The sequence below is a fragment of the Dama dama genome, chromosome 12, assembly GCF_033118175.1.
Source record: "Dama dama isolate Ldn47 chromosome 12, ASM3311817v1, whole genome shotgun sequence".
NCBI classification, from domain to species: domain Eukaryota; kingdom Metazoa; phylum Chordata; class Mammalia; order Artiodactyla; family Cervidae; genus Dama; species Dama dama.
In genome coordinates, this window is record NC_083692.1 from 81,547,752 (window position 1) to 81,572,566 (window position 24,815).

A 24,815-nucleotide genomic window follows, 5' to 3' on the forward strand; every position below is an offset into this window, starting at 1 on the left:
TCCCTCAGATTGCTGGCATGCCACAGCTATCCTCTATTACAGTTTTCACAGGGAGAAGACTAGGCTTCACAAGGGGTTTCCATGAACCTGCTTTAATAAACAGTCATTTCTTAACACAAGGGTGGTCCTAGATGGCCCTGAATGGGTGGTATTAATTAAATTGAGGGGAGGGGAGGTGCTAGATGGGGAGGAATTAAGGGACCCTGACTCCTGGCCAGCCTGTGACACCAGGGTGCCAGGAAGCAGAACCCTGATTGAATCCACCATCTACTACACAGAGCCCCTTCAGTGACATTAACTAATTTCCAGGGTCCCTCACTCATGTGTTGAGTTGACATTATGGATCTGCTCTCTGCCCGCCCCCCCCCCCCCCCCCCCCCCCCCCGCCCAGCCCAACTCCGAATTGGTGCTGAGTTCCCTGAGATGAGTCTGACCTGTCCTCCCCCTAGGGAGCTCACCCCTGAAGGGGACATGGACTGTACTGTGTAATCAATAGTCAGGCTGATGGGAGCTCCTGGGACATGGGACCCAAAAGCGGGGACATGGCCAAGATTTGGGTGGTCAGGAAAGGGGTTCCTAGATGAGGAGATGTCCCTGCCATGGGTCACTGGGGAGCTGGTTTGGGTTGACTTCCTGAAGCTGGGGTAGGGCAGCCTAACTCCCGGCTGACACAGAAACCCAAAGAAGTGAGTTAAATGGCGCACCAGGGCAGGCAGGGCTCACCACTGGATAAAAACACTCCTCCTCAAGGAGACCCAAGGACATTCAGGGATTAGGCCTCCCAGCATCTGTGCAGAGAACTGTCAGCTCAGAACCGCTCAAAAGTAGAAATGCCAGCAAGCAGTGATGTCATCACCCTAGTCATTCCCTCTCCCCCTGGGAGGTCCTGTAGTCCTGGGTAGAGAGCAGAAAAGCTTCTGCCAGATTGCAGAAAATTTCTGCTCTGAATGGGGTGCGAGAGGTGGTCACAAGTGAGCTAAGAATGAGAATAAAAAATTCTTTCAAGAAAAACTTGATGTTGTTCTTTAGAGAGGTGGCAGGGCTGGGGGACCTTTTCGCCTCCTCCCTGTCAGTGCTGAGAATCCACTTCAGCATTAACACGACCTCCAGCCTTCGCCAGCCAACCCCTTCCCATCTCATCTCTGAGCTAATCTGGCATGTTGGCCCTGACAGGGTCTAAGTAACCCCTGGGCCATCTCGGCAACCACCCCCCGCCCCGGGGAGGGGGGGTGTCTAGCCAGCCCGGCTTGTGAGGATGGGGGTCAGGCTGTCAGGCTCTCTTAGAGGGCTGGAGAGGAGTACCGCTGTATCTCTGGCAGAGCTGGTGGGATTTGTCCATAAACCCGGAGGCTGCACAGCTGGATCGCCGGCGGGCCTGGGGGTGGGGGTGGGGAGCGGACCCAGAGGGAGTGGGGGCTGTGTAGTTCTGCTCAGGGGTAGGGTCCGGGGTGGAGCAGGAACTCCCCTAGCGTTGGGGTGCCACAATTTGCAGGAGAACCCAGGGAGAAGGAGGTCCACAGCCAGTCCCGGAATGCCAGGTCGCCCAGGAGAGCCCGCTTGCTGGCTCCCCGCTGCAGCAAGCTAGTCTCGGAAACCCGCATCGGAAGCACCCCGGAGTGCGTGATCCGACCCCGCATCCGTGACTGCTGCAGGCGCATTTCCTCGAAGTCTTACCTCGAAGGGCTTGGGTCGCACCCGCGCGCCCTGTGCCTCCTGGAGTTTCCCCCACGCCCTCCTGGCCGGGTCGCCGCGAGGCTCCGCAAGGGAAAGACCAGCGGGGGATTCGCCCCCGCCCGTGTCACAGGAAAACCCCAGGAGCAGCCCCGACGCAGTGCATTTCCCGGAAACCCCCTCTCCAGGCGCGCTGCGGGAAGGCCCGGGACTCCGCCAACAGACGGCCCGCCTCCCCGGAGGAGGGTCGGAGACCCAGCTGAAAAGCATAACCGCGGGGGAGAAGCGAGCCCGGAGCTCGGAGAAGGAGAGACCGGGAAACCCCGCCCCACCCCCCTATCTTGGGGTGGGGAATTAGCAATCCAAGCCCGCGCCCTGGGCTTGGGCGCGCTCCCAGCCTTTGGCCAAGGAAAGACACTCGAGGGTTGAGGAATAAGGTCGTCTCTCACCTCGGCCCCTAAGGTCCGGCACGGGTCCACCCTGCGCCCCACGCCGGGCCCGCCTCCGCCCCCCTCCCGGCCCCTGGCCCGCGCGCCACTGCCCCTTTAAGAAGCCCAGGTAGGCAGGCCGGGCTGCGGGAGCCGCTCCTATGGCAACCCGCGAGCTGCGGCGGCTTCATGAATATTCCGGGGCGCGGGAGCCGAGGGCTGCCGGAGGGCGCTCCGGGGGAGGCGGCCGCTGATGTAAGCCCGGCGGGCCGCTGGGCTCCGCTCGGCTGCAGCGGGAGCCCCGGGACGTGCTGGCCGGTCTCGGCCAGAGGAAGCGAGGCGAGCTCGCGAGCTGCTGGCCACAAAGCCCAGGCGGCGGAACAGACAGACAGCCCACCTGCCCGCGGGACACACGCCCCAGAGGAGTGCTGGCCGTGCGCTCTGCGCTCCGGAGCGGTTTTCCGAGCGCCGCGGCTGCAGCGCCGCTTCAACCCGCTCCCATTGTTCCCCGCGGGGGCGGGGCGCCTGGAGCCCGGCCGCGCGCCGCGCCCCTGACCGCGGGAGTGAGGGAGGGCGGGAGAGCGGGGTCCCCGCGCCCAGCCGGACCCGGGAGGAGGCGCAGCGCGGAGAGCCCCGGGACCCGAAGCCGGACTGGGAGCCTCCCCGCCGCTCACAGCCTGCCTAGCATGGGCGCCTGAGGCGGCTGGCGCCGGCGGCGAAGGACGCGTCCCTGCGGGCGGACTGACCGGCGGGAGGAGCTGGAGCCGGTCCGCGGCGCCGCACCCGCGCCCCTGCCCCTGGCCCGGTTCGCGCCCCAGCCCCTGGAGCCATGGACAAGCTGCCGCCGTCCATGCGCAAGCGACTCTACAGCCTTCCGCAGCAGGTGGGGGCCAAGGCGTGGATCATGGACGAGGAAGAGGACGCCGAGGAGGAGGGGGCTGGGGGCCGCCAGGACCCCAGCCGCAGGAGCATCCGGCTGCGGCCGCTGCCTTCGCCTTCACCCTCGGCTGCCGCGGGCGGCACGGAGCCCCGGGGCGCGGCCCACGGGGCGGCAGACGGCGAGGGGTCAGCCCGCGGCGCGGGCAAGTCCAGCACAAACGGCGACTGCAGGCGCTTCCGCGGGAGCCTGGCATCGCTCGGCAGCCGGGGCGGCGGCGGCGCGGGAGCGGGGGGCGGCAGCAGTCACGGGCACCTGCATGACTCCGTGGAGGAGCGGCGGCTCATCGCCGAGGGTGACGCGTCCCCCGGTGAGGACAGGACGCCCCCGGGCCTGGCGGCAGAACCCGAGCGCTCCGGCGCCTCGGCGCAACCTGCAGCCTCGCCGCCGCCGCCGCCCCAGCAGCCGCCGCAGCCGGTCCCCGCCTCCTGCGAGCAGCCCTCGGTGGACACCGCGATCAAAGTAGAGGGAGGCGCGGCCGCTGGAGACCAGATCCTCCCTGAGGCCGAGGTGCGCCTGGGCCAGGCCGGCTTCATGCAGCGCCAGTTCGGGGCCATGCTCCAGCCCGGGGTCAACAAATTCTCCCTGAGAATGTTCGGCAGCCAGAAGGCGGTAGAACGCGAGCAGGAGAGGGTTAAGTCGGCCGGGTTTTGGATTATCCACCCCTACAGCGACTTCAGGTAAGGGGGCCTGGCGACGATCCTGTGGGTTCTCTGAGCGGTCGCAGGCATGCTTCCTGTCTCTCGGCCCTGCCTCTCAGCCGGAGTTAACTTTCCTTCCTCGCGCTGGGAGCTTGGGGCGCCTCGATGCTCCGAGACACCCCCAGACCTCCTCTTGCACCGCGCTGAGAACTTTCCTCTGTGCTCCAGCCTCCCAACCTCATCCTCTCGGCCACATTAGAGGCAAGCTGAAAAGGTGTTCAAAGCCTGGCCTAGCCCTGCCGGCAGCCACGATGAGGCTCTGCCACCTTAAGCCCCACATCCTGCCTCCCTCTTCTGGGCTGCAGAGTCAGGGTGGACATCCTCAAGACTGCTCCAGGTCTTTTAGCCTGCAGAGCAGGGCCTGGAAGAGAGACCGACCTTTTGGCATCTGGGCCAGCTCCTTGGGCGCTGACCCCAGGCATTATTATCTGCCTTCTGGTGTCCTGGGAAGCTGCAACTGGGGAGGAGCTCCAGGGAGACTGAGGTCACTGGGGCCTCAGGTCCAGGGTAAAAGCCTTCTACACCCACCTTAGCCCTGGGCCCAGCCCCTCATGCCAAGTAGTGGGCCAGGAGCAGGCACCCTGGGCAGCTGGCATCCAGATGAGCAGGGCAGCATGACCTTGCTTGTCGTGGTCAGTGAAGATGCCTGGTGTCCTGACTGATGAGCAGTTGCCCTGTGCCCCATTCTCACCCCAGTGGTCCAAGCTCCAGCATCTGCTAGGTCTTTCATGGGTCAGCTCTGGTTCCCCAAACGGTGTGACTACCAGTCAGGGAGAGGAACCCCGCCCCCTCCTCATCACCAGAGTAGATGCCACTGAGGAGCAGATACCACTCCCGGCCTGTGGGGGTACTGTGCAAAAAGAGAAATTGATGATTGTCTCTGAAGTTGGAATCAGGGATGCCCCTACCCTCATCAAGATCTTGGGGCCTCCCTGGGCTTTCCTGATACACAGCATTGAAGTGAGGATCTGGAAAATGTTCACCCTTTTGAGCTGGGTTTAATTCATCTTCTCTCTCTCTCTGGGCCCTGCCCCCTATTTAGCTCTCTTCCCTGCCTTCCCTGCTCGCCTGCCAATATAAACGAACATTTTGCCAATGCAGAGCCCTCTTTGCAAACTCCAGGGAAGCTAGGTTTGTAATGAGAGCAAAGCCGTTTTCCATCCAATGAGAGAGATTTCTTGTGCTCGGAATGACCAGTCAGGCAACACTCAACGGCTTAAAATAGGTGGTGAACGGAGGGCCCCTACCTTTTCCTATTTTGAGGGATCGCTCTACCTAACCCTAATATCCAAGATTCCTGTTCCCAGAGGGCACGGGCAGCCAGAGGACAGACTAAACAAACAGCTACAATCCTCAATGAGCTAATGTGTGAGCTGATGGGAGACCCTCCCATGAGGAACTGTGGCTGGTTCCTTGTGCCAGTTTCCTAAAGTGTGGCCTCCCCTCAGGTCAGTACTGGGACCCGAGGATCCCAGCCTGAGCTAGGGGTGGCGTGGGAAGGCGCTGTTTTCTCCTGTATCCCACCCCCCACCCCCCAGGGGGATGTCCTGGGCTCCTCCTGTCTCTGAACTCCCTGGTGGTGCTGGCAGGTAGGCCATGTCAATATCGACCTCCCTTCCCTCTCTTGGCTCCCTGCTGGCTTTGTTGTCTGAAAGCCTCTGTTCAGAGTTCCCACCACCAACCTCATTGCCTGTGATGGGAGACTACTAGGGACCAACCCCAGGTATGTCTAGCTTCTGCTGTCAACAGGCATTAATGGAGCACCTTCTGGGAACTGGCTTTTCCCCTCCCAGTTGCCCCTTACCCGGGATGCTGAAGGGCTGGGGCCGGGCTGACTGCATCTATGCAACCCCTCCTGCCTTTCTGATCGAACTCTGCCTATCTTGGCATGTCTATCTGCAGTCCCCTTTCTGCAGAATCTCCTACTAACCACAGGCCACCTGGGACATGGCGGAGAAGAGGGTGGTAGGGATAGGGATGTGTGGCTGCAATGGGATTGATAGATGGGCAACCAGAAAAGGGTCAGACTGGGCTTTGAATCTGGGTTTGTGCAACAAGCACCAGGAATTGGTAGCAGCAAGCATATACCTTCTGTATGCAGCCTGATGCTAGGTGCAGTGCAATAGAAGAAATCCAAGAAGAACTATCTCTCTTGTATGTGGAAGGGTTGTGATCATGCCTCTAGGCCAAAGCAGCTGGTCTCATCTTCACAAGGTCAAAGAGGCAAGGACTATGGCCAAGTCTTCCAGGCTGAGAACACCCACCAACTCAACCCAGCCTCACCACCCTTCCCCACCCGCCCCAGCCAACCCAGCACCCTAAGCCTCAGTCCCTCGAGTTTCAGTCACTGGCCTTGGGCCTCTATGTGGAGCCAATCCCCAGTGTCCAGCTCAGGCTTCACAAGAGCTTCTGCAAGCATTGTTCGGGCCAGTTGAGTATTTATTCATCATTTTGACGGGCAGGAAGCACCGATCCAACAGAATTGGTTTAATAAAGAATCTCCAGCAAACCATGATAGATTGAGTTTGTGGTTTGGAGTTCAGGGCTTGCCGTCACAGACTGCTTCTGGCATCTCCTCTTCCTGGGGGAGAAAAGTTGGGTGCCTTTTCCAGGGGCTAGACTTGGCTATGCTCTGAAGAGCCCATATAACTTGAGCCCTGTAAATAGTAGGCTTTTCTTGGTTGCCTCTGCTTCTCCATGCAACCCACTACATGCACACACACCAGGCCCTGGCTACCCCCGTGACTCCTCCGGTCTCTACAAGCTTGCCTCACCTCTTCTCCCCTTCTACCCCGCATTTGCCTTTTGAAGCCATATTTAGGGTTTGGTAAGGGAAGAGACCCGGAGAAGGCAGTGGCACCCCACTCTAGTACTTTTGCCTGGAAAATCCCATGGACAGAGGAGCCTGGTGGGCTGCAGTCCATGGGGTCGCTAAGAGTTGGACACAACTGAACAACTTCACTTTCACTTTTCACTTTCATGCATTGGAGAAGGAAATGGCAACCCACTCCAGTGTTCTTGCCTGGAGAATCCCAGGGACGGGGGAGCCTGGTGGGCTGCCATCTATGGGGTCGCACAGAGTTGAACACGACTGAAGCAACTTAGCAGCAGCAGCAGCAGCAGCAAGGGAAGAGACCAGAACATGCAGCCCCTCAGGACATTGTTCCCCAGGCTCCTGCCCAAGGCTGGTTGGGCCCTTGGGTCCTGGGTGGGTCCTTCCTTCCACATGAGCCATATCTTGGAAGCTGAGCTTGGTGGTGGGAACCTGGAACAAATGAAAAATATCTGTGTGATCTTGTTTTCCCAGGAGAGAAAAGGAGTGGGGAGACCCCCCGCCCCAGTGAAGATGTTCCTGGTTCTGTTCCCAGAAACTAGTCAGGCTTTCAAGTGTCAGCCTCAGGGGGTTGTCCCGAGTGTATGACCTCTAGGTGTCTGAGCAGATATCTTGGAGCTGCGTGTGTGGCCTTGGGGGCTGGAGGGAAGTCCCTATGTGGGATGTCAGTTCTAGGGCTACTCCTATGCCCCAAACTCTAGCTTGGCCTTGAGAGTGGAGACAGGCAGGAACTTAACTCTTCTCATCCCCCTACCCATTCCATCTTCTCGCCTAAGCTTTCTGAAGCTGTGGAGAAAGAAAGGAAACAGCAGGCCCTGGAGGATCCTTTACTTGGGGGCAGAAACAGCTGGGTCCAAAATCACATAAACTGGACCAATGGCTGGTAGGTCCCAGGGTTGGCCTAAAACTGACGTTCTGTGCTGCTCCATGGCCCAGGCACTGCCACTGCCCACCTCATGTCACTTCCCAGCCCTGTCTGCTAGGGGTGCCTGCTTGGTTTATGAGCCTTCCCTGCGCCTCAGTTTTCCCATCCAGAAAAATGGGAATCCTGTTGCCTATGGCCAAGCCAGACACCAGTTGTCCAACTATGGTCACCCGATGGAGGTAAGGTGAACTGTGAGAGAACAGAAAAGCGATGGTGAGCCCTGCCACCCTGCCCTCACTGCTTCCTTCCCGTAGTTCTGAGCAGACCAGATGGGCCTCTGTCCTTGGTTCAGGCCAGTGGTTCTGGATCTGTATCAGAGAACTGAGAACCTGCTGGAAACGATAGAGTCTCTATCCAGAAAGACACACGTATCCAGACACACCTGATATGAACACTCTCAATTTCTGGGGTCTGGGGACCCCTCCTAAGTTGAAAACCGTCTAGGTTGTGAACCCCACTCTGGGCCAGCCCCAAAGAGAGTCTTGGCCTGGAAGGGGCAGGGGCTGGCCTCCCAGAGCCTTCGCGGCGGGGCCCTCTGTAACCTGAGGCTTGGGCTTCTCACCGCCTGCAGGATGCAAATGAAAACGGGGCAGACGAGATGCTTTAGGAGGAAAGGTGCCCTGCTGGGGGACGAGTGATTTGTCTGCCTCCTCAGTGCCCTGTCTGTCTCTCTCCCTTTCAACCATGGGAAGGGTTGCTCAGGTCAGTGGTGAGGAGGAAGCAGGCAAAAGCAGGATGCTGGGCCTGGGGCATTCTGGAGCCTTCCTGGGGGGTCTTGTCCAGGACCGTGCTTCTGCTGTCAGTGTGGAAAGCCAGGAAAGGCACCGCAGGCTGCTGTGGCGCTAGGGGAGGGGGAAGGGCGTTGGTGCAGAGGGGAATTCCAAGGTGAGCTGCTTGGGTGGTACTGTCAGCTGGCCCAGTGGGCAGCAGGATTCTCCAGTGACGAGGACGTGCTCAACCTGCTAAGACTCGGGCAGGTGGAGGATGCGCCGCAGAGGCCAGCATCCAGCGCGGGGCCGAGGTGCTCCCAGGATGTCGGGTGCACAGCAACCCAATGGGGCTGGGGGCCCAGGACCCTCACACCGCCTGGGTGGTGGGGTCTGAGCTCTGGGTTCTCCCTATTGCAAGGCTTCAATTCCTTGTCCAGCTGCTGCAAGATGAGGCTGGGGGCCTTTCTCCTGCCCAGCCCCGCCCCATTTGTTCCCTTAGCTGCTGTGAGCACCAGGCTCTGGGACAGTCAAGTGGGCTGTCTCACACAGTGCTGGGCTCTCTGCCTTCCATGTGCTTTCCCAGTCTTTTCCCAGACTGAGGGCCCTGGGGTCTTCTGGGATGCCCTCTCAGCCCAGTGTGGCCACCCTCATCCATCTCCCCCTCCTTGCCCATCACATGGCATTTGGATAGAGCTCTGGGTCTGTTACAGTGCAGTGCTTCTCACGGCGTCCTGTCATCCTACTCACCAAGGGTCTGTTAAAACACAGATTCTGACTCCTTGGGTCTGGGTTGGGTCTGAGCTTCTGCATCCTGATTAGTGCGCAGGTGAACCGAGGCTGCTGGTACCCAGCCTAGAGGCATGCTGAGAGTACTGAGGTTCAGACCGTATGTTCCACGCATAACCTGGGCTCCCTGACTGAGTTCCTTGAGACCAGAGACTCTCTTCTCCTCTTGGCCTCCAGGACACACAGCAGGGAGAGTTCTGTGAACTGAGTCGAGCGGCCCTGAGCCACAGAGGTTGGCACAGGCTTGGGGATGTGAGATCCACAGCCTCCCTCCCTTCCTGCATCACTGCCTGGACACTGCCAACCCTGGATGCTGGCTGTTGGGATGGGGTGAGCGGGAGGAGGCCAGGCAGCCCGAGGGCTCTCATTAATCCATCCTGTCCCACTGTTTTCACAGCTTCATGCCCCTTCAAAGGGCCGGAGGGCCGGCCGGCTGGAGAAGGGGCAGGGAGTATGGTGACTGCTGTGTTCTAATGAGATTTCTGGGAAGGAACAGATGTTGTCAGTGAGGCAGTCCAGAGGTGCGAGGCAGGCGAGCTGGTGTGAGGGGTAGCTGATGGTGGCTGGCTGGGAGGAGGACAGACACATTCAGTGAGAGCAGTGGCCTTGGCACCTTCATGGTGGTGGTGGGGGGTCTCAATCTTAATGCCCTTTCCCCCACTCCAGACCATGCCTAGTGGCCCCACTGGGCTGAACTTGCCTGTCATTTCTCACTGCCCCTGCCCAGCCTGGTAAGCACCCATCTACATCTATATGACAGGGCTGACAAGTGTCATCGCAGCCTGAGTGGCCCTTGTGCCTGTCACAACACTGGCCACCGTGGGGGAATTCACCCAGAGCAGAAGGTCTGGCCCCAGTCCCCCGGGGGACTTGTCATGTAACTGAGGAGGCAGCCGGCTCCAGCACACATACCTCTTGGCTCAAGGGCTCTCACAAAGCTGCTGCTGCCAGCTGCTAATTAATAGAAGGGCTACTGAGGCCGGCCAGGCGGTCCTGCTTGGGCCCAGGGGATGTTGAAGAATCCACATTTCCCAGCCAGAGCGGGCCACAGGGAGGCCAGGGGCACTGCCTTGGCTTCAGAGAGGATATTCTCTGCCAGCCAGGCTTTACCAAGAAAGCATTGCCAGGGCCCCGGAAGTCTGTGATCCCGGAGCCTAGGCGGCCACTCAGAGACACTCTCTATCATCATCACTTACCCAGAGCTGGGGTGAGAGTCTGCCCAGTGAGGTAGTGAGCTCCCTGTCACTGAGGCTGCTCAAAATGAGACAGCAGGACTTACACCAGAGGTTGCTAAGCAGCGTCCTGTGGACCAAACACAGTACCCAGATGTGTTCTGTTTGGCCAGCAGTGTGTCATAACAAGTCTGAGACAATGTTTAAAGCGGAAGGATGTCAGACAGAAATTTGGCTTCCCAGCTTCTCTTGAAAAATCGGAAACTGGAAATTCCGGCCCCACATTCCCACCCCATGGCAGGGAACTAGAGCTCACCAGAGGTCTTAAACTGGTTTTCAGTCTCCAGTTGCCCCCAGTCCCCACCTGTCCTGTGGTCTCTGGCCTGCATCCAGCCGTATCACTTGTGCACGCTCAGCTGCCTGACCCTGTAGGCTTCTGAGTTTACAACTCTAGACTCAAACCAATACAGACTGAAGCCAGGTGGACTCACAGACCAATAACCACCATTTATGAACCACTACCACATGCCAGACTGTGCTAGGAGCTTCATTTCTCACGTTTCACTTATTCTTCATAGTGGCCCTTAAAATAGGTTCTATTGTCTGCAGTCCACAGATATGGAAACGGAGGCTCTGATGGGGGAAAAAAAAGGATTTGCTTGAAATCACACAGCTATGAAACACCAGAATTTTTCATAGAATTTGAACCTGTTCTCTAGGACTCAAAACTTGTACTTGTCCATTCTCTCTCTTCCTTCTTTTCTTTGTGTGTATGTTAGCTTTTAAAAGCTAAATTACAAAAGTAGTTCAAGAAAACATTCTCCTAAGAAGGAAAACATTGCAGATAATACTGAACACACATTGTCTGTGTGGAGGAGCTCAGCTGGCATGGGAAACTGAACAGGCCTCAGAGTACCAGATCTGGACAGGGCTTAGCAAGCTCCTGGCCTAAAGCCTGTATTTTATAGGTAGGGAGCAGAGGACCAGAGAGGGAAAGTGACTGGCCCAAGGTCACAGAGTAAGTCTAAGTCAGAGATGAAACCATAACTCAAGAAGGGTTTTGGCTCAGAGGTGTTAGGGCTCCACAGCCTACCCCACCCCCAGCCAGAGAAGGGTCCAGGGAAGACTTTTGAATGGTCTCATCACTGGAACTCTTTTTTGTCTCCCCAGCCCCATGCCTGAATTTTGGACTGTTGAGTATGTTCAGGATCCGTCTTAATTTAAGCTCATCAATGAGAAGGAAGCCTTTCCATACCTGAGAATGTAGCATCCGAGGGTGAGCGATGCCTGTCCTAATCCCCCACCCTGGGGCTGCTGCCCCTGGGGATCTGGACTGGGACACTTGCCCACCTGCTCCCCCTGCACAGCCTGACATGGAGACCTTTGGGATTTTGGAACTATATCTGGATGCCACTGATGTGTTGGGGTTCAAAGGGGAAGGGAACAAGTAGCCAGTGGTGTCTGTGTTTTCTCTACCAGAGAAATATATGGTCATGGGGTCTGTGAAGAAGTGGAGTCAGTCTGTGGCTTAAGGCTCAGTGTGCGACCAGGATCAGGGCTCAGCCTGGGACCAAGATAAGGCCTTGGTCTGAAGTAAGGAACTGGAGTCCTTGAACAGAGACTTGGAGCCAACCTCAGTGCCTCCCTGAGACACGGGGGCTAGGGACAGGGTGGGCAGGTTGCCCATTTCATCCTCTGCCCCACCCCCCAAACCCTCCCTTCTTTTAAGCTCCCAGAGCTCCTACACCTCTTAGCATCTGAGCCAGCTGCCTGTGGTCTTCTCGGGGAGGTAAAGTATGGATTATAAATACTCAAAGATTCCACCACTGCCGAAGCCGGAGCCACCAAACCTCACTTGTGCCCACTCCTGCCATGCTCTGGTCTCTCATTGTTTGGGACTGTGTCTATCTTCCCAGCCAGGCAGCCAGCTAGTGGCTCCTGCAGAGTAGTGCTCAGGCTGGGCAGAGAGATGTGCTGGCTTGGTAGAGGCACTCCCTACTTCCCACTGCATCCCCACCTCTGGGCTCCCACAAATTGCCGAGCGAGCAGTGGGACCTCCAGGTCTGCTCTCGGCAGCTGCGGGGGCCTGATAATTGGCTGATGATGATTTTGTGTCTGTCTAAGCATTTACCCATGTGGGTGGATGTGTTATGTCTGCACAAACGAGGCTTTCAGAAATTAATACATAACACAGGACTGGCTAATACCTTGTCTTCTTGGCTTGGGAAGGGGTGAGTGAAGGGAGGTTGTGCCCACTGGGAGACCAGATGCTCCAGTCCAAGACTGTTTTCACCCATCATGGAGAATGGGGATCTCTACCCATCTGGCAAATAGGAGGGTAGTATTTCAGCTCCTTTTAGGGTCCCCTGGTTGGGTTTGCGGGAGGGCAGACAAGAGATAGACCAATTTGGACTGATGGTCAGGGAAGGCTTCCTGGAGGAAGCAGAACTGAGCTGGATCTGAAGGAGAGAGAGAGACCCATTATGCACACTTTCTTGGAGGCGAGTGCCTGGAAGCTTGAGCCGCCTGACTGGGTATTGTCAGATAAGGGGGGCAGATTACTCCAAACCTGCCCTTTTGGACCTGCACTCCTGAAGCTTGGCCCTTGAGGACTCTGACCCCACGGGCCCGGGTCTTGCCCCCTGATGCTGCCTGAGTATGTGTGTGTGCATTTGCAGGTGAGTTTGTCTGTGTCACTCTCTGGCCTCTGACCCTAGGTCCTCGCAGCCCAGGCCAGCTCTCCCAGGCCTCAGCCCCAGCTGCACAGCCTCTGAAAAGGCTGCCTTCTTCTGCCATCCTAGACCCGGAAGGCAGATGTTACCACTGTAATAATGTCACTGAGTGTGTGGCCTGGAGCCCAGAAGTAATTACCCTGCGGTTCCCCATCACAGGCTGGAGCAGCCCCTGTCAATGATTAACCTGAGTCCCTGGCCACTTGACGCCAAAGCCAGCCATGGGCTTCTCCCACCTACAATTTGTCAGAGGATACTGAGCGATATCCCCTTCCCTATGGACAGGAAAGACTCTCCCCCTCAAGCCCACAAAGCTCCTAAATGCCACTGGCAGCTTTTTGAAGAAACATGGTCCAGGATGGGGGGACTCTGCAGCTGTGGCCTGTCCTCATGTAACATCAGGGCCAGCCCAGCCCGGAACCCTGGGCCTCTCATCCCAAGCTTCCCCGGCTTGTAACTGTCCACCCTCCCACGCGGGGTTTGCCTTCCTGACCCTCATCCTGTTCTGCCGGGTGACCTCAGCAAAGTCCTTCCCTCTCTCGGGTCCAGCGTCATAGCTCAGTCTGAGGCTGAGAAGGGAGCAGAGCTAATTGGCCAAATAGGTATTGAACCCGTAATCCTGACCCCATTAGTGCAAATTGAGCCGGCAAGGCAGGGACCGCACTGCTGACAAGTAGAGCTGATGAGAATCTCCTGCCCTGTTTCCTGAGACTCTGAGAGGCTCATCCAGGCGTGCTTCTGGAGTGTATGTGGGGTTCCTCTTTCTGTGGCGTCTCCACCAGCCCCTATCCTGGGGATCAGGGCTGGGGCTCCCTAGCACATTGTTCGGTTATGCTGTGTCTGTTGCCCTCCACCCCCGGGCCATTAGATCACAGCCCCTGTGGGGGTGGAGATCTGGCTTTTCTCTAGGCAAAGGCCCCCACCCACCCCTTCCTCCCAGTCACCACTTCTCTGGGGCTGGGGCCACTGTCCCCTCCTGTAACCCCCAACATGGTCTCAGTTCAGATGGGGGGATCCACGGAGACCAGGTCACATGGACAGCTAAGGCTGGAAGAATCCTGCAGGGCAGAGCAGTAGGACCATTGGCTTTGGAATTGGCAGGGGAAGGAAATGCAACAATGTCCATCCTGTCCCAGAAGCTCTGGGGAGTCATCCTCCTGCCGTGTTGCTCCAGGGCTTCTGTGGACAGACCCAAGGGGGCCAGCTGGAGGAAGAGGCCAGGTGAGACTGGGCTGTGCCCCATGTAGCTGAATGGGCTGAGCCACGCCCTTACCACTTTGGCCTTGCTCTCCTCATCTGAAAATGGAACTGGAGAGGGGTTGGGTTTTAGCATGACCCCCAATCTGAAATTGGTGGTTGTAGAGGCACCTGGGAGCTTTCTGCAATTATGGATGCCTGGGTCTCTGTGCATGAGGCCTGGGCAGGTAGAAGTTTGGGGAGCACCCAAGTGAGCTGGGCACCCTGAGTGCCCTTTCTGCACTAACCGTCTGCAGGTCTCCAACTGCAGTGTGTTCACCGTAGCCTGGTAGTGAGATACCTCCAAGCCATTCATGACGGTCTCCTCCCCGGGGAGTCATTCCCTTTCCTTCCTGACGGCAGAACCAAAAAGAATCATAAAACTCTGGGCCTGTTGGGACCCCAGGGAACATGGCCCATGCTCTGTGTCCTTGTCAAACTGTGTTTTCCTGGAGGGAAAGCAGAGTCCCATCCAGCTCATGTCCCCAGAGCCCAGGCACTCCCAGGAGAGCGCCATCCTAACAAGAAGAGGGGCCCGTAGAGAGAGTCAGTGTTTAGCCACAGCCCTCCCCCATCCCCACTCTTGTCCTTGTTCACCCTGTCCGTCCCCTGCTTGGCCTCAGGAAGTTCTGCTCTGATTGCATCCCGTCTCCTCCTCGATGAGGTGTGCCTTCCTGCAGGAGCAGGTGAGCTCTCCTACCTGATTTCCCCTGAGCTTGTGCTCACGTGTGACTCCACAGCGATATTCTATTTTTACTTCATTCTCCTAAGCGGGAAGAGCTGTGCTTGAGCCTTTTTTGTTTCTTGTAAACCAGCTGAAGAAGCTCTCCATTGCTGGTCCCCTCTACAATTTCCCCCAAATGGTCTGAGTGAAGCTCAGAGAGGTTGGGCCACTAGCCTTAAGGAACACAGCATCCTGGCAGTTCAGGGCTGTTCAGGTAGAGTAGGTGACCCCTGCTGTATAGTTTGGTGTGTGGGTGCACACGCGCGTGCACGTTCTTATGCTACTGTGTCTCTGATGAGTGCACAGATTTAGAGTCTCCAGTACAGGGCTGAGGCCTTCAGAGAAGCAACGAGTTGATATCTTGATGTTCCTCATGGCCAGGGCTGGGCTCGGCTGTGCCGTTGAGAAGGTGCAATAACAATCCTTTCCCCAAGGAACTCTTTCCTCTGCACGTTCATGGCTCGCCATGTCCCCAGAAGAGTCCTGACTCCTCAGTCTGACATTCAGTATGCCCCCATCCTTTCTTTGGGTCAGGATTGGGTTGAGGGAGGGAGTGTCATGGTTTTCTGAGATGGGGCACTCTTCTCTCAGCAAGCCTTCCCTCTGGCCAGCTGCCCATGGCTAGCCTCTTTAGCCTCTGCACTGCAGAGATCCATGGAATCAGCATGTCTTTAGAGAGTGTCTGACTCCATCCTTTCATTGTACCAATGGGGACACTGAGGCAGGGATCGAGGGAGGCAGGGACTCCTTCAAGGGCACACAGCAAGTAAGAGACTGAGATGGGTAGAACCCAAGACTCTTGGCCCCTTGTCTAGCTTCCTTCTGCTGGATAGCACACACCTCCTTCTTGCAACCACAAGGCCAGCCTTCCTGACCAGTGGGCACTCTCAGGCCCCATCCTTTTTGGGGTTTTTGTGCCCAGCAAGCCATGCTGCTCTCTCCTAGACTGAGGGCTTCTTGAAGTGGGACTGAAACCACTAGGTGGCATTTTGGGGGGGCCTTGAGGAGCTCCAGTCCTTTATGTCTCAGCTAAGAATGAATTCAGCAAGAGGCAAGTGATAGATAAGAAGTGACTTATTAGAATAGGATGCTTGTGAGGCTTACAAGTAGGTGGGTGAGAGGGTACCATGCCAAGAACTTAGTGGGCTACAGTTTTACAGTCAAAGGTGACTTGGGGAAGGGGGAAAACCACCTTATTCCTCATTCTTGAGTAGACATCACACTTCCATCATCAGTTCCTGCTCTATGTTGTGTGGGGGAGTTTTCTTGTCCCTATACGGTCAAGACAGGACTGTCATGGCACTATGAAAAAATTACTTCGGTCTCAGTACAGTGAGGGTCTTTCACTTTGAAATGCCCCCTTTCCACACACCTCTGGATCCCCTTAGTCCTGAGGCCAGGACCTGCATCTGAGTGGTTATAAGAATAATAATGATGATGCTAACAGCCAGCATGTACTGATTACTTGCATTGTGTAGTACATTATTAATATTATCTCATTGAATTATCTTGGAATCCTGTGAGGTGGGATTAAAGGTCTCATTTTGTACATAAGAAAACAGACTCAGAGAAGTTGAGTGATTTGTCCAAGGCCACACCGCCAGGTATCCAGACACTAGAGTGCATAACTGCTGTACTGTCTGCTGTAACCTAGCTGCTCCAAGAGTGGCCCCTGGACCTGTAGCCTCAATAATCACCTGGGAGCCATACAGGTGTCCGCCCTCACCCCACACCCAGTGCACCCGAGTCTGCATCTTGGTAAGATTCCCCAGGTAATTTAGGCACTGTGCTATGTGATTAAAAGATCACAGAAGGGGAAGGGAAGGTTCTGGCAGTTTCAGCCCTCACAAAGCTCACCTTCTCCTTGGGGAATGGCTGCAACAGCCCTCATTGTATGCTGAGGGACTAGGAACTCAGCCCAGGACTGAGAGGGACCAGGGAAGAGGCAGGGGTAAAAGGTCATTTTGTCTGGGTCTTCAAAAAACAGAAACAAAGCCAAATTATGTTCTTCAGGTAATAGCGCATCCTCACAGAAAAGTGAGTTCCCAAAGATACTCTGGAATCCGGATGACCCACCATAAGCCCAGCGCTAGCTGGATGCCCTTGTCTGAATCGCACTGTTTGGGAGGCTGCCTCGGGCGGCCGAGGGAGCAGCTACCTGGGAGCCCTGTGATTCTGAGTCAGAGAGTTTGAGGTGGGTTAAAAATAGAGCCTAGTGGCCAGGCGGGGGTGGAAGACAGCAATTCATCTGCTGTAGGGGAAGACCCCAGGCTGGGTCAGGGGAGGATGGACCAGAGTGGGGGGGCGGGGGGCGTTTATTCCTCTCAGAGGCCGGGGTTGAGGGCGGTGGGAGGCAGCGCTTTGCAGTGTGAGAGGGGCAGGGAGGCAAAAAAATGCCCGACTCCTGCGCCGCGTCCCCCTCGGGTGGGTGGAGCGTGCGAGGGGGGCTGGGCCGCAGCTCTGCCTCGGAGAACGAGACCGGAGAGCCTGTGATGGGGAGGGGCTGGGCCCTGCTCCCAGCAGTTGTTAGTGGTTGTGGGCGAGGGAAGGCGAGGAAGGTGTCCCACGTGTGCGCGTTCCCGCGCGCGGTGCGTGCGTCCGTGTGTGTATGTGTGAGTTGTGGGCAGGCACGTGGTCTCCTTTGCCGGTTACACCTGTCCTTCAAATGGCCTCCCTCTGTCTCCTCATCCTTAACCGCCTCCAGAAAATCTGCTGCTCCCGCCGTCGCGTTAAGACAGCACCTTTGTCTCAGCGCCTCGGAGTTCCCCGCGGACCCGTGTGTCTCACATTAGCGGATTCTTCACCGCATGCTTCACCAGTCCGTGATTAATTTTTTTTGATTGCTTTTCTGATTAAAAGGTAATATTTGCCCATTATGGGGAATTTAGAAAATAAAGAAAGCTATAATATGGAAAACAAAACTCACCCATAATCCACTACTTAGAAATAGCCATGTGAATTCATTTAAAAAAATTTTTGACAGTCACCCACTCCCCCCACCACAACAGTCTTGAATACACGCATTTATTGAACAATAAGACAATTTTACTGAAACCTCACTTCCCCCCACCCTTCTCCCTCTGGGTGCAGCTATTGTGTCTACATCTGGGAAAAGGAAGAGGGGTCATTTCTGCTCTTGGGGGGCACACAGCAAGTGTGGAGAGACGAGACTAATCCTGGGTCTTCGAGGCGGGGGCGACGTAGGGGAATTCAAGGGAAGAAATGGAGCTGCCTCTTCCGTGCTCCCCCCACCCCCCCACCTTCTGGATGTCTGTTCATGCCTACCAGGTAGCTGGGAGAATCTGCCAAGTCGCCATCGAGGGGGCGCGCCTGAAAGGAGGGGCGGTGCCTGTAATAAAGGGGCGTGCCCGAAAGGAGGGGGCGTGTCTGCAATGAAGGGGCGTGTCTGCAATGAAGGGGCGTGTCTGTAATGAAGGGGCGTGCCTGAAAGGAGGGGGCTTGGTGTGTTCTGCCTTGCCAGGCTTGGGCTGGTCAGGCTGGAAAGACAGTCATGGCCTCGGTTGACATCTTTAGCCTCAGTCACCCCCCACCAGCCCCTGTCGTCCCTCTGTGTCAGAACCCTGACCCCACGTTCTCCTGGCCCATCTCTTGTTCATCTACCTTCCCCAACCCCAGCTCCCACTCCTCCTCCATGACTTTTCTGCCATCATCCTCACTAGGTGGGGGCCGTTGGCTAGTGGATGTTGTTAGGAGTCTTCAGGTCTTGGGGGCGGGGAGGGTTGCACGGGATAAGTCCCTCCCTGCCCTTCGGAGGCCTGTGAAAGCTTCGTGGGAAGGAGTCCGGGTCTCAGAGGGCTGCCCATTTTGTGTAGCTTCTGCTGGGCCTCCTGCCACTCAGTCTCTGGCTCCCAAGGGACTCATTCAGTCATTCATTTATTCACTCATCCACCCATTCCCAGGCTTTTTTGTACCTACCTCACAAAAGGAACCGCACTAAGTTCAGAGAGTCAGTGACTACAATTACATCCTAGTGTGACGAACACCCTGCTCAATTCAGTTCGGTCGCTCAGTCGTGTCCGGCTCTTTGTGACCCCGTGGACTGCAGCACGCCAGGCTTCCCTGTCCATCACCAACTCTCAGAGCTTGCTCAAGCTCATGTCCATCAAGTTGGTGATGCCATCAAACCATCTCATTCTCTGTCATCCCCTTCTCCTCCTGCCTTCAATCTTTCCAAGGGGTACCTCGCCAGATTTCCTGGGAGACAAAGAAGGCCTCCCAGGAAAAATGACAATTCCTCTGAACCAAGTGGCCTGGAGTGGGCAAGGTTGGGGAGCAGATCTCCAGGCAGAGGACAGTATGTAGGAAAGCCCTACATAGGGAAGAGGAGAAGGAACGTCCCGGGTGTCTGGGGCACTGAAAGCTGCTGAGTGTGTCTGGAGCAGAACACCACGTACAGGGCTAGAGGAGGCTGAGTCAGATCAGAAAGTGCCCCCAAATGACAGCAAGGAACTTAGATTTTAACTGGGAGCCTGGAAGGACTTTGGGTTTGGCAAGACATGGAGAGGATGTAGACCCTGAGGTCTGTGGGGTCCTGGGAGAGGCAGGAACCCAGGTAGGAAGGTGCTGAAGTGAGCCAGGTGGTGGGTTGATGAGCTGTGCTGGATCCCACATGATTGAGGTGTTGGAAGGTAAGCAAGAAGGGAGAGTCAAGGATAATTCCCAGGTTTCTAGGCTAAGTGTCTGGATGAATGGTAGTATCACATGCTGGGAGCACAAGTTTGTGGGGGGGAGCTGCTAAGTTATATCTGGCTCTGTCAAGAATGAAGTTCCCATCGGACATCCAGGTGTAGATGTGTAGTCAGCAAGAGGACACGTGGCTGTGGGGCTCAGGAGAGAGAGTCTGGTTTGGAAGCCAGCCGAATAATTTTGAGACCTTGGGAGTTGGTGAGGTCACCCCAGGAGAGTGTAAAGAGGGAGAGGAGGTGGGGGCCCCAAGGAACAAAAACATTTAAAGGTCACAGAGGGAAAGAGGAGCTCCTGCAACGGGAGGGAAAGGAGAACCAGAGAGAACAGAGAAGAGCCAGTGTAGCAGAGTGTCTCAGCAGAAATGGTGCACAGTGTCAGATGATGCAGAGGGTCAAGATGGAATGGACCGGAAATTGTGGGATTTGGCAGCAGGATGTGTGCCTCGGCAGTGTTGCTGCAGGATTGAGAGGCGTGCTGGGGAAATGGACGTGGAAGTGAGAGAGTGGGGACGGCCACACGTCTTTCAGGAAGCTTGGTTCTGAGGGGAGAAAAGACAGTGGGGGTTCAGGAGTGATTTTATTAAGTGCGAGATCTTAAAAGCTGATCGGAAGGGACTGAAGATACGGGCAAGAGAGGGGATAACCTGTAATATTCCTGGGGAGGAAAAAGGGAACAGTGTTGAGAGAGCAGATTGAGTCATTGACTGATCCCTGGTGACTGTGGAAGGGGAAAGTGAGGAGGGAGACAAGCAAGGGAGTAGTCTGATGGCAGGAAGAGAAGGGGACATTCTGCGGGCTTCTGTTTTCTCAGTGAAGAAGTGCTGTTATCTGCTGGGAGGGAGAGGGAAAGTGGTAGTTTCAGAGCTTTGAGGAGAGAGGAGATAATTTGGAAAAGCCGCTGTGGGGAATGGGTGGGAAAGGCTGTTAGGGTCTCCTGGAGGATGGGCTGGCAGAGGTGAGGACCCTGCTGAGTATGGAAACACTGTTGAGGAAATAGAGACACAAGGAGCTAAGGCACTTGGTATTTAGTAGGACTGGTCTGAGGTTGTGAGGTTTTCTGCACAGCCCACCCCCTCCATGGAAACAGGAAAAGAGCTGATGATGGCTCTGAGTTACAATTATGATTTAGTGAAGACGGGGCAAGAGAGGTTGATGAGTACAACCACTATGTGTGGGGGGAATGGGAGGAGGCAGGAGGTTTCTCATAGGATAATTAGAGGGCCAGTGACTGTAGGCTCCTGGTACACCAAAGAACAGACTTAGCATGATTGGATAAGAGAACTGGCTGAAAGGAGGTTAGGGTGGGAGAGAGCACTGTGTATCTGAGATTAAAGATGGACCAACTGCAGACAGTGACCCAGTCCAGGATGTGCTGTTGGAAGGGACTGAGTGAAGACTTTAGAGGGAGGACTGAAGCCAGTGGGAGGCTGGGTGTTATTGCTGGGTTGATGAGAGGGAGTAGGAGTCACCCAGGATGAAGGCAGGATTCGCAATGGGACAGAAGATTGTGAACCAGGTGCCAGCCTCATCAGAGTCCCCAAGAGTGGCAAGTGGCTGCTGTAAAGAAGGCCAGCAAATGACAAGATGCTCAAAGGATCTTGTAGACATTCCTACCACAGGCAGGAAGAGGCATTAGCATGGACAAAGCTGCTCACTCCACCCTAACCCTGAGGTCTGTGGGGTCTGGGAGAGTGACGTCCTTAGGACACAGCTAAAGTTCAGTTAAGGGAAAAAGCAGGTGGGTTAGAGGGTGAAGAAGTTGATAATGAAGGTACCATGGAAGAGAGCACAGGGGACAGGTTTGGGAGGGAAAGAGGCAATAGGAGGAGGCACAGAGTTTAGGAAAGAGAAAATACTATCAACTGGGTTTATGTTTGTATAGAGTGATAAGAGGTGGGACTCTGGAGTCAAGCTATTTGGGTGTGAAATCCTGATCTACCATATACAGCAAATTTCCCAACTTCTTGTGCCTCAGTTACCTCAACTGTAAAATGGGCATATTCTTAGTATCTACTTCATAGGATTAGATGAGACAGTCTATATAAGGGACTCAGATGAGTACCTGGCAAATAGTAAGTTGTTGATAGCTGTCCTTCATTCTCATCAGCTTCATGGTCAGCTTGTGCAATTATCTGTGCTGGGCCTGGAATGGAGGGGAAAGCTCTTAGCTCCCATCTAAGTTCTCAGACATGAAGATGCCTGGCTTCTTTGTTTAGGGGCTAGAAGGAGAGTTAGGTGGCACCTGATGAAAGGGGCAGAATGTGACGACTGCTATCGTAGAAACACTGCACCTCAGGTGAAGTCCATGGAGGAGGAGGCAGTTGAACTGGGTTTTGGATGAGAGAAGGGACTTCAAAAGATGGGGGTTCAAGAGGTAGAGGCAGTTCTCAGAAGGAGGAACCAAGAAGTGGATGGATGTGAGGCCAAAAGTTGGGTGTCCAGTTGGCTCCTGTGAACGAAGTGGAAGGGAGAAGAGGGAAGAGAAGTCAGAGGTGCTGGATCTAGGAGCTTGAACGTTCTACAGCCATTGGGGTCTCCAAAGTGGGGTTCAAGCATGGAGTGACATAATCATAATGTTGTTTGGCCAGATAACCCAGACAGCACGTGACGTGGAGGGAAAGAGGGAGGAGGCGGGGGACCAGGTGGGTGGCAGGGACAAAGTCTGTGTGAGGAGTAGTGGGGAACTGATCTAGGACAGAGCTCTGGGGACAGATTCAGAAGCTGTCATTGAAGGGGCCAGACAAGACTTGGTCACTGCTAGGGGGACCTGCAGGGGCAGATAGGAGGAAAGAGAAAGCAGCTGAGGGTGGCTGTGAGGTTTCCAGCTCAGGTGATTGAAATGCTGACTGTGCCCTTCAGCTTTGAGGAAGAAGATGCTGAGCTCAGCCTTGGATTTGTTGGGTGGAGGAGCCAGCAGGCCCTCCAGGTGGCAGGTGGGAATGCAGTCTGGTGCTAGGAGTGGTATCTGAGCGGGAACCTCTTGCGTGGGGGGCGGGGGGAGGGGTACAAGATGGAGCTGTGGGAGTGCTGCTTATCTGAGAGAAAGCATGGGAACACCTTCCCCCGCTGCCATCAGCCCTGCAGGGGCACAAGCATATCTGGGACAAGGCCCCTGCACTCAAGAAACCCACAGCATTCTAGGAGATCCAGGGTCAAACGTTGGGCTGGGCTCCATCAGTGAGAGGTTGAGGAGGCTCAGAAGTGGTAGCACTTCAGATGAATGTTGAAGATAGAAAAGATCTTAGTGGGCAAAAACCAAACATTCTCTTCCTTGCAGCTGACAGGATTCCCAGTGGCTACCATTTGTGTCAAAATGTATGCAAATGGATGTGCAAGAATATGTATGTGTGAAAATGGGTATGTGTACAAAGGCAAAATTGCCAGATGACCCTCCCCATCCCATAGTTCCCTATGAACAGTGGTACAAAGATGAGAGCATGTGTACAAAAATGTGTGTGTGTGTGTAAGAAAGCATATGTGCTCAGAGGCAAGCGTGGGCAGGTGTGGACAAGAGGAAACTAAAGGAGGTCATCCCTGCTCTGGGACCTCCACTTCTGCCTCTGTTTTATCACCCTTCACATCCTCTTCAGCCTCCAGGGAAGAAGAGGGCCCTTGGTCTGGCCCTTGAGTTTCTGAGTTCAGGGTCAGAAGCCTCCTATCTTCTCTTCCCTCAGCTCCTCTGAGGCCACAACCTTCCTCTCAGGCCGTGAACTGTTCCAGGTATCAGTGTAGGGGGCTGTTGGGCTTTCTGGCACCGCCTTCCTTCTGCACGTGCCCCCCCCCCACCACTCCACCAAAGCTGACCCACAGGCCATTCCCTCTCTTGCTGTCGGACTTCCTCTTAACTTAGAGAACCCTGGGATGGGGAAGGTCGTCTGGCTTTGGGGAGACCAAGTCTTCCAATTCAGGTTTGTGCCAACTCCAGCATGCCTGAGTCTGGCTATCCATTGCCTCCCTGCCAGGGCCTGCCACCCGCCACCATGGATGTATAGAGTCTGGATCATGGGATTTATTCATGAATGATTCTACGGCTGGTGGGAGCAGGCAGGGGAGCATTGGACATACAGCTTGAGGCTTTGGAATGTTACTATTCCTTCCTTTGTGGACCTCAGTTTTCCTTTTTACAGGTTGGGTACAACTATGCCCTGCTGGCTGCTGATGACTGGGGTGCTTTTAGTACTCAAAAGTTGTGTTGGTTTGCTCATCCAGAAAGTACCTCCGGAAGCCTGGCATCAGGAGGATAAGTCCCTTGAAACCTCTTTGCAGCCTTCTTGTCTCTGGGGCGGGGGCTGCACCTGCTGTGGCAGGCTTACCTCCCCAGTGTGATGCAAAGATGCCAGAAAGGTTTGTCCACCTCCCCACATTCTACTGAGGTGCCTACAATCCCAAGAGGTCAGACTCAGGAGTTCCCCTGACCTCTCTGAATTTGGGGTCTGCTCCTTCCTAGCTGTGTAGACTTGGGCAGATGCTGCTGTCTGAGTCTCAGTGTCATCATCTATAAAACACAGATAATAGCAGCCACATTAGTTCTGGTGTGAGGAATAAATGAAGTAATGCATTGAAAGCACCAAATATTAGCAAGTGCTTGATATACAAGTTTTGGGGTCTTTTTGAATAGAGTGTTTTCAGTCACCAAGGACTCCCCAATGAAAATGCACAGGGACATTAAGGAATCACTTGAGATGCTTCTGATCACTAGAACTGGAGGAGAAGAGGAGCCAGAGAGGTGTGGAGGCTGTTGCCAACTTCCGCTAGCTGGACCAGTGCGGTTGGGCTGGCAGGCACACCAGGAGCTGTCCGTGGTGCTGAACATCTTTTTTTTTTTTTTTTGCTCTCACCCGGCCCAGCCTTCAGAAATCTGTGCAAGCGTCTGGCAAAGAGTAAGGAACATAGTGTACACGGCCAAGGTCAGCTCCCAAATCCCAACTCCGATTACCTCTTCCAGGAGCACTTTATGACCTCATCCGTCTGGGCCCCCAGGAGCCCACCTTTTCAGATGCCTGGGCTGCCTCAGATGGTTTCTTACATCATTGCCCAACTTGTCTTCTGTCTAAACCTTGTCCTCTGATTGGACCATGAGCTCCCTGAGATCAGGGCATCTCTCTGCTGAGATAAATAGATTCTGCCATCCAATTGTCCAGGGAATATTTTGGGCCCTGACTTCCACCACTGGCTACTTGAACCATTATAAGTTCCCTTTTACCACCCCAGTAGATGTTTTGCTTTGACTCCTCCCTGGAAGATTTCACCTACC

General features: G+C 55.4%; 1 protein-coding gene across 1 annotated transcript in view; it reads left to right on the forward strand.

Moving 5' to 3' along the window:
- Positions 1 to 2,928: 2,928 nt before the first annotated feature.
- HCN4 (hyperpolarization activated cyclic nucleotide gated potassium channel 4) overlaps positions 2,929 to 24,815 on the forward strand; it is a 41,868-nt gene continuing 19,981 nt past the window's right edge. The window contains exon 1 of the mRNA XM_061158506.1: positions 2,929 to 3,716. Within this exon, the coding sequence (XP_061014489.1) occupies positions 2,929 to 3,716 (788 nt within the window). The remainder of the gene's footprint in view (positions 3,717 to 24,815) is intronic.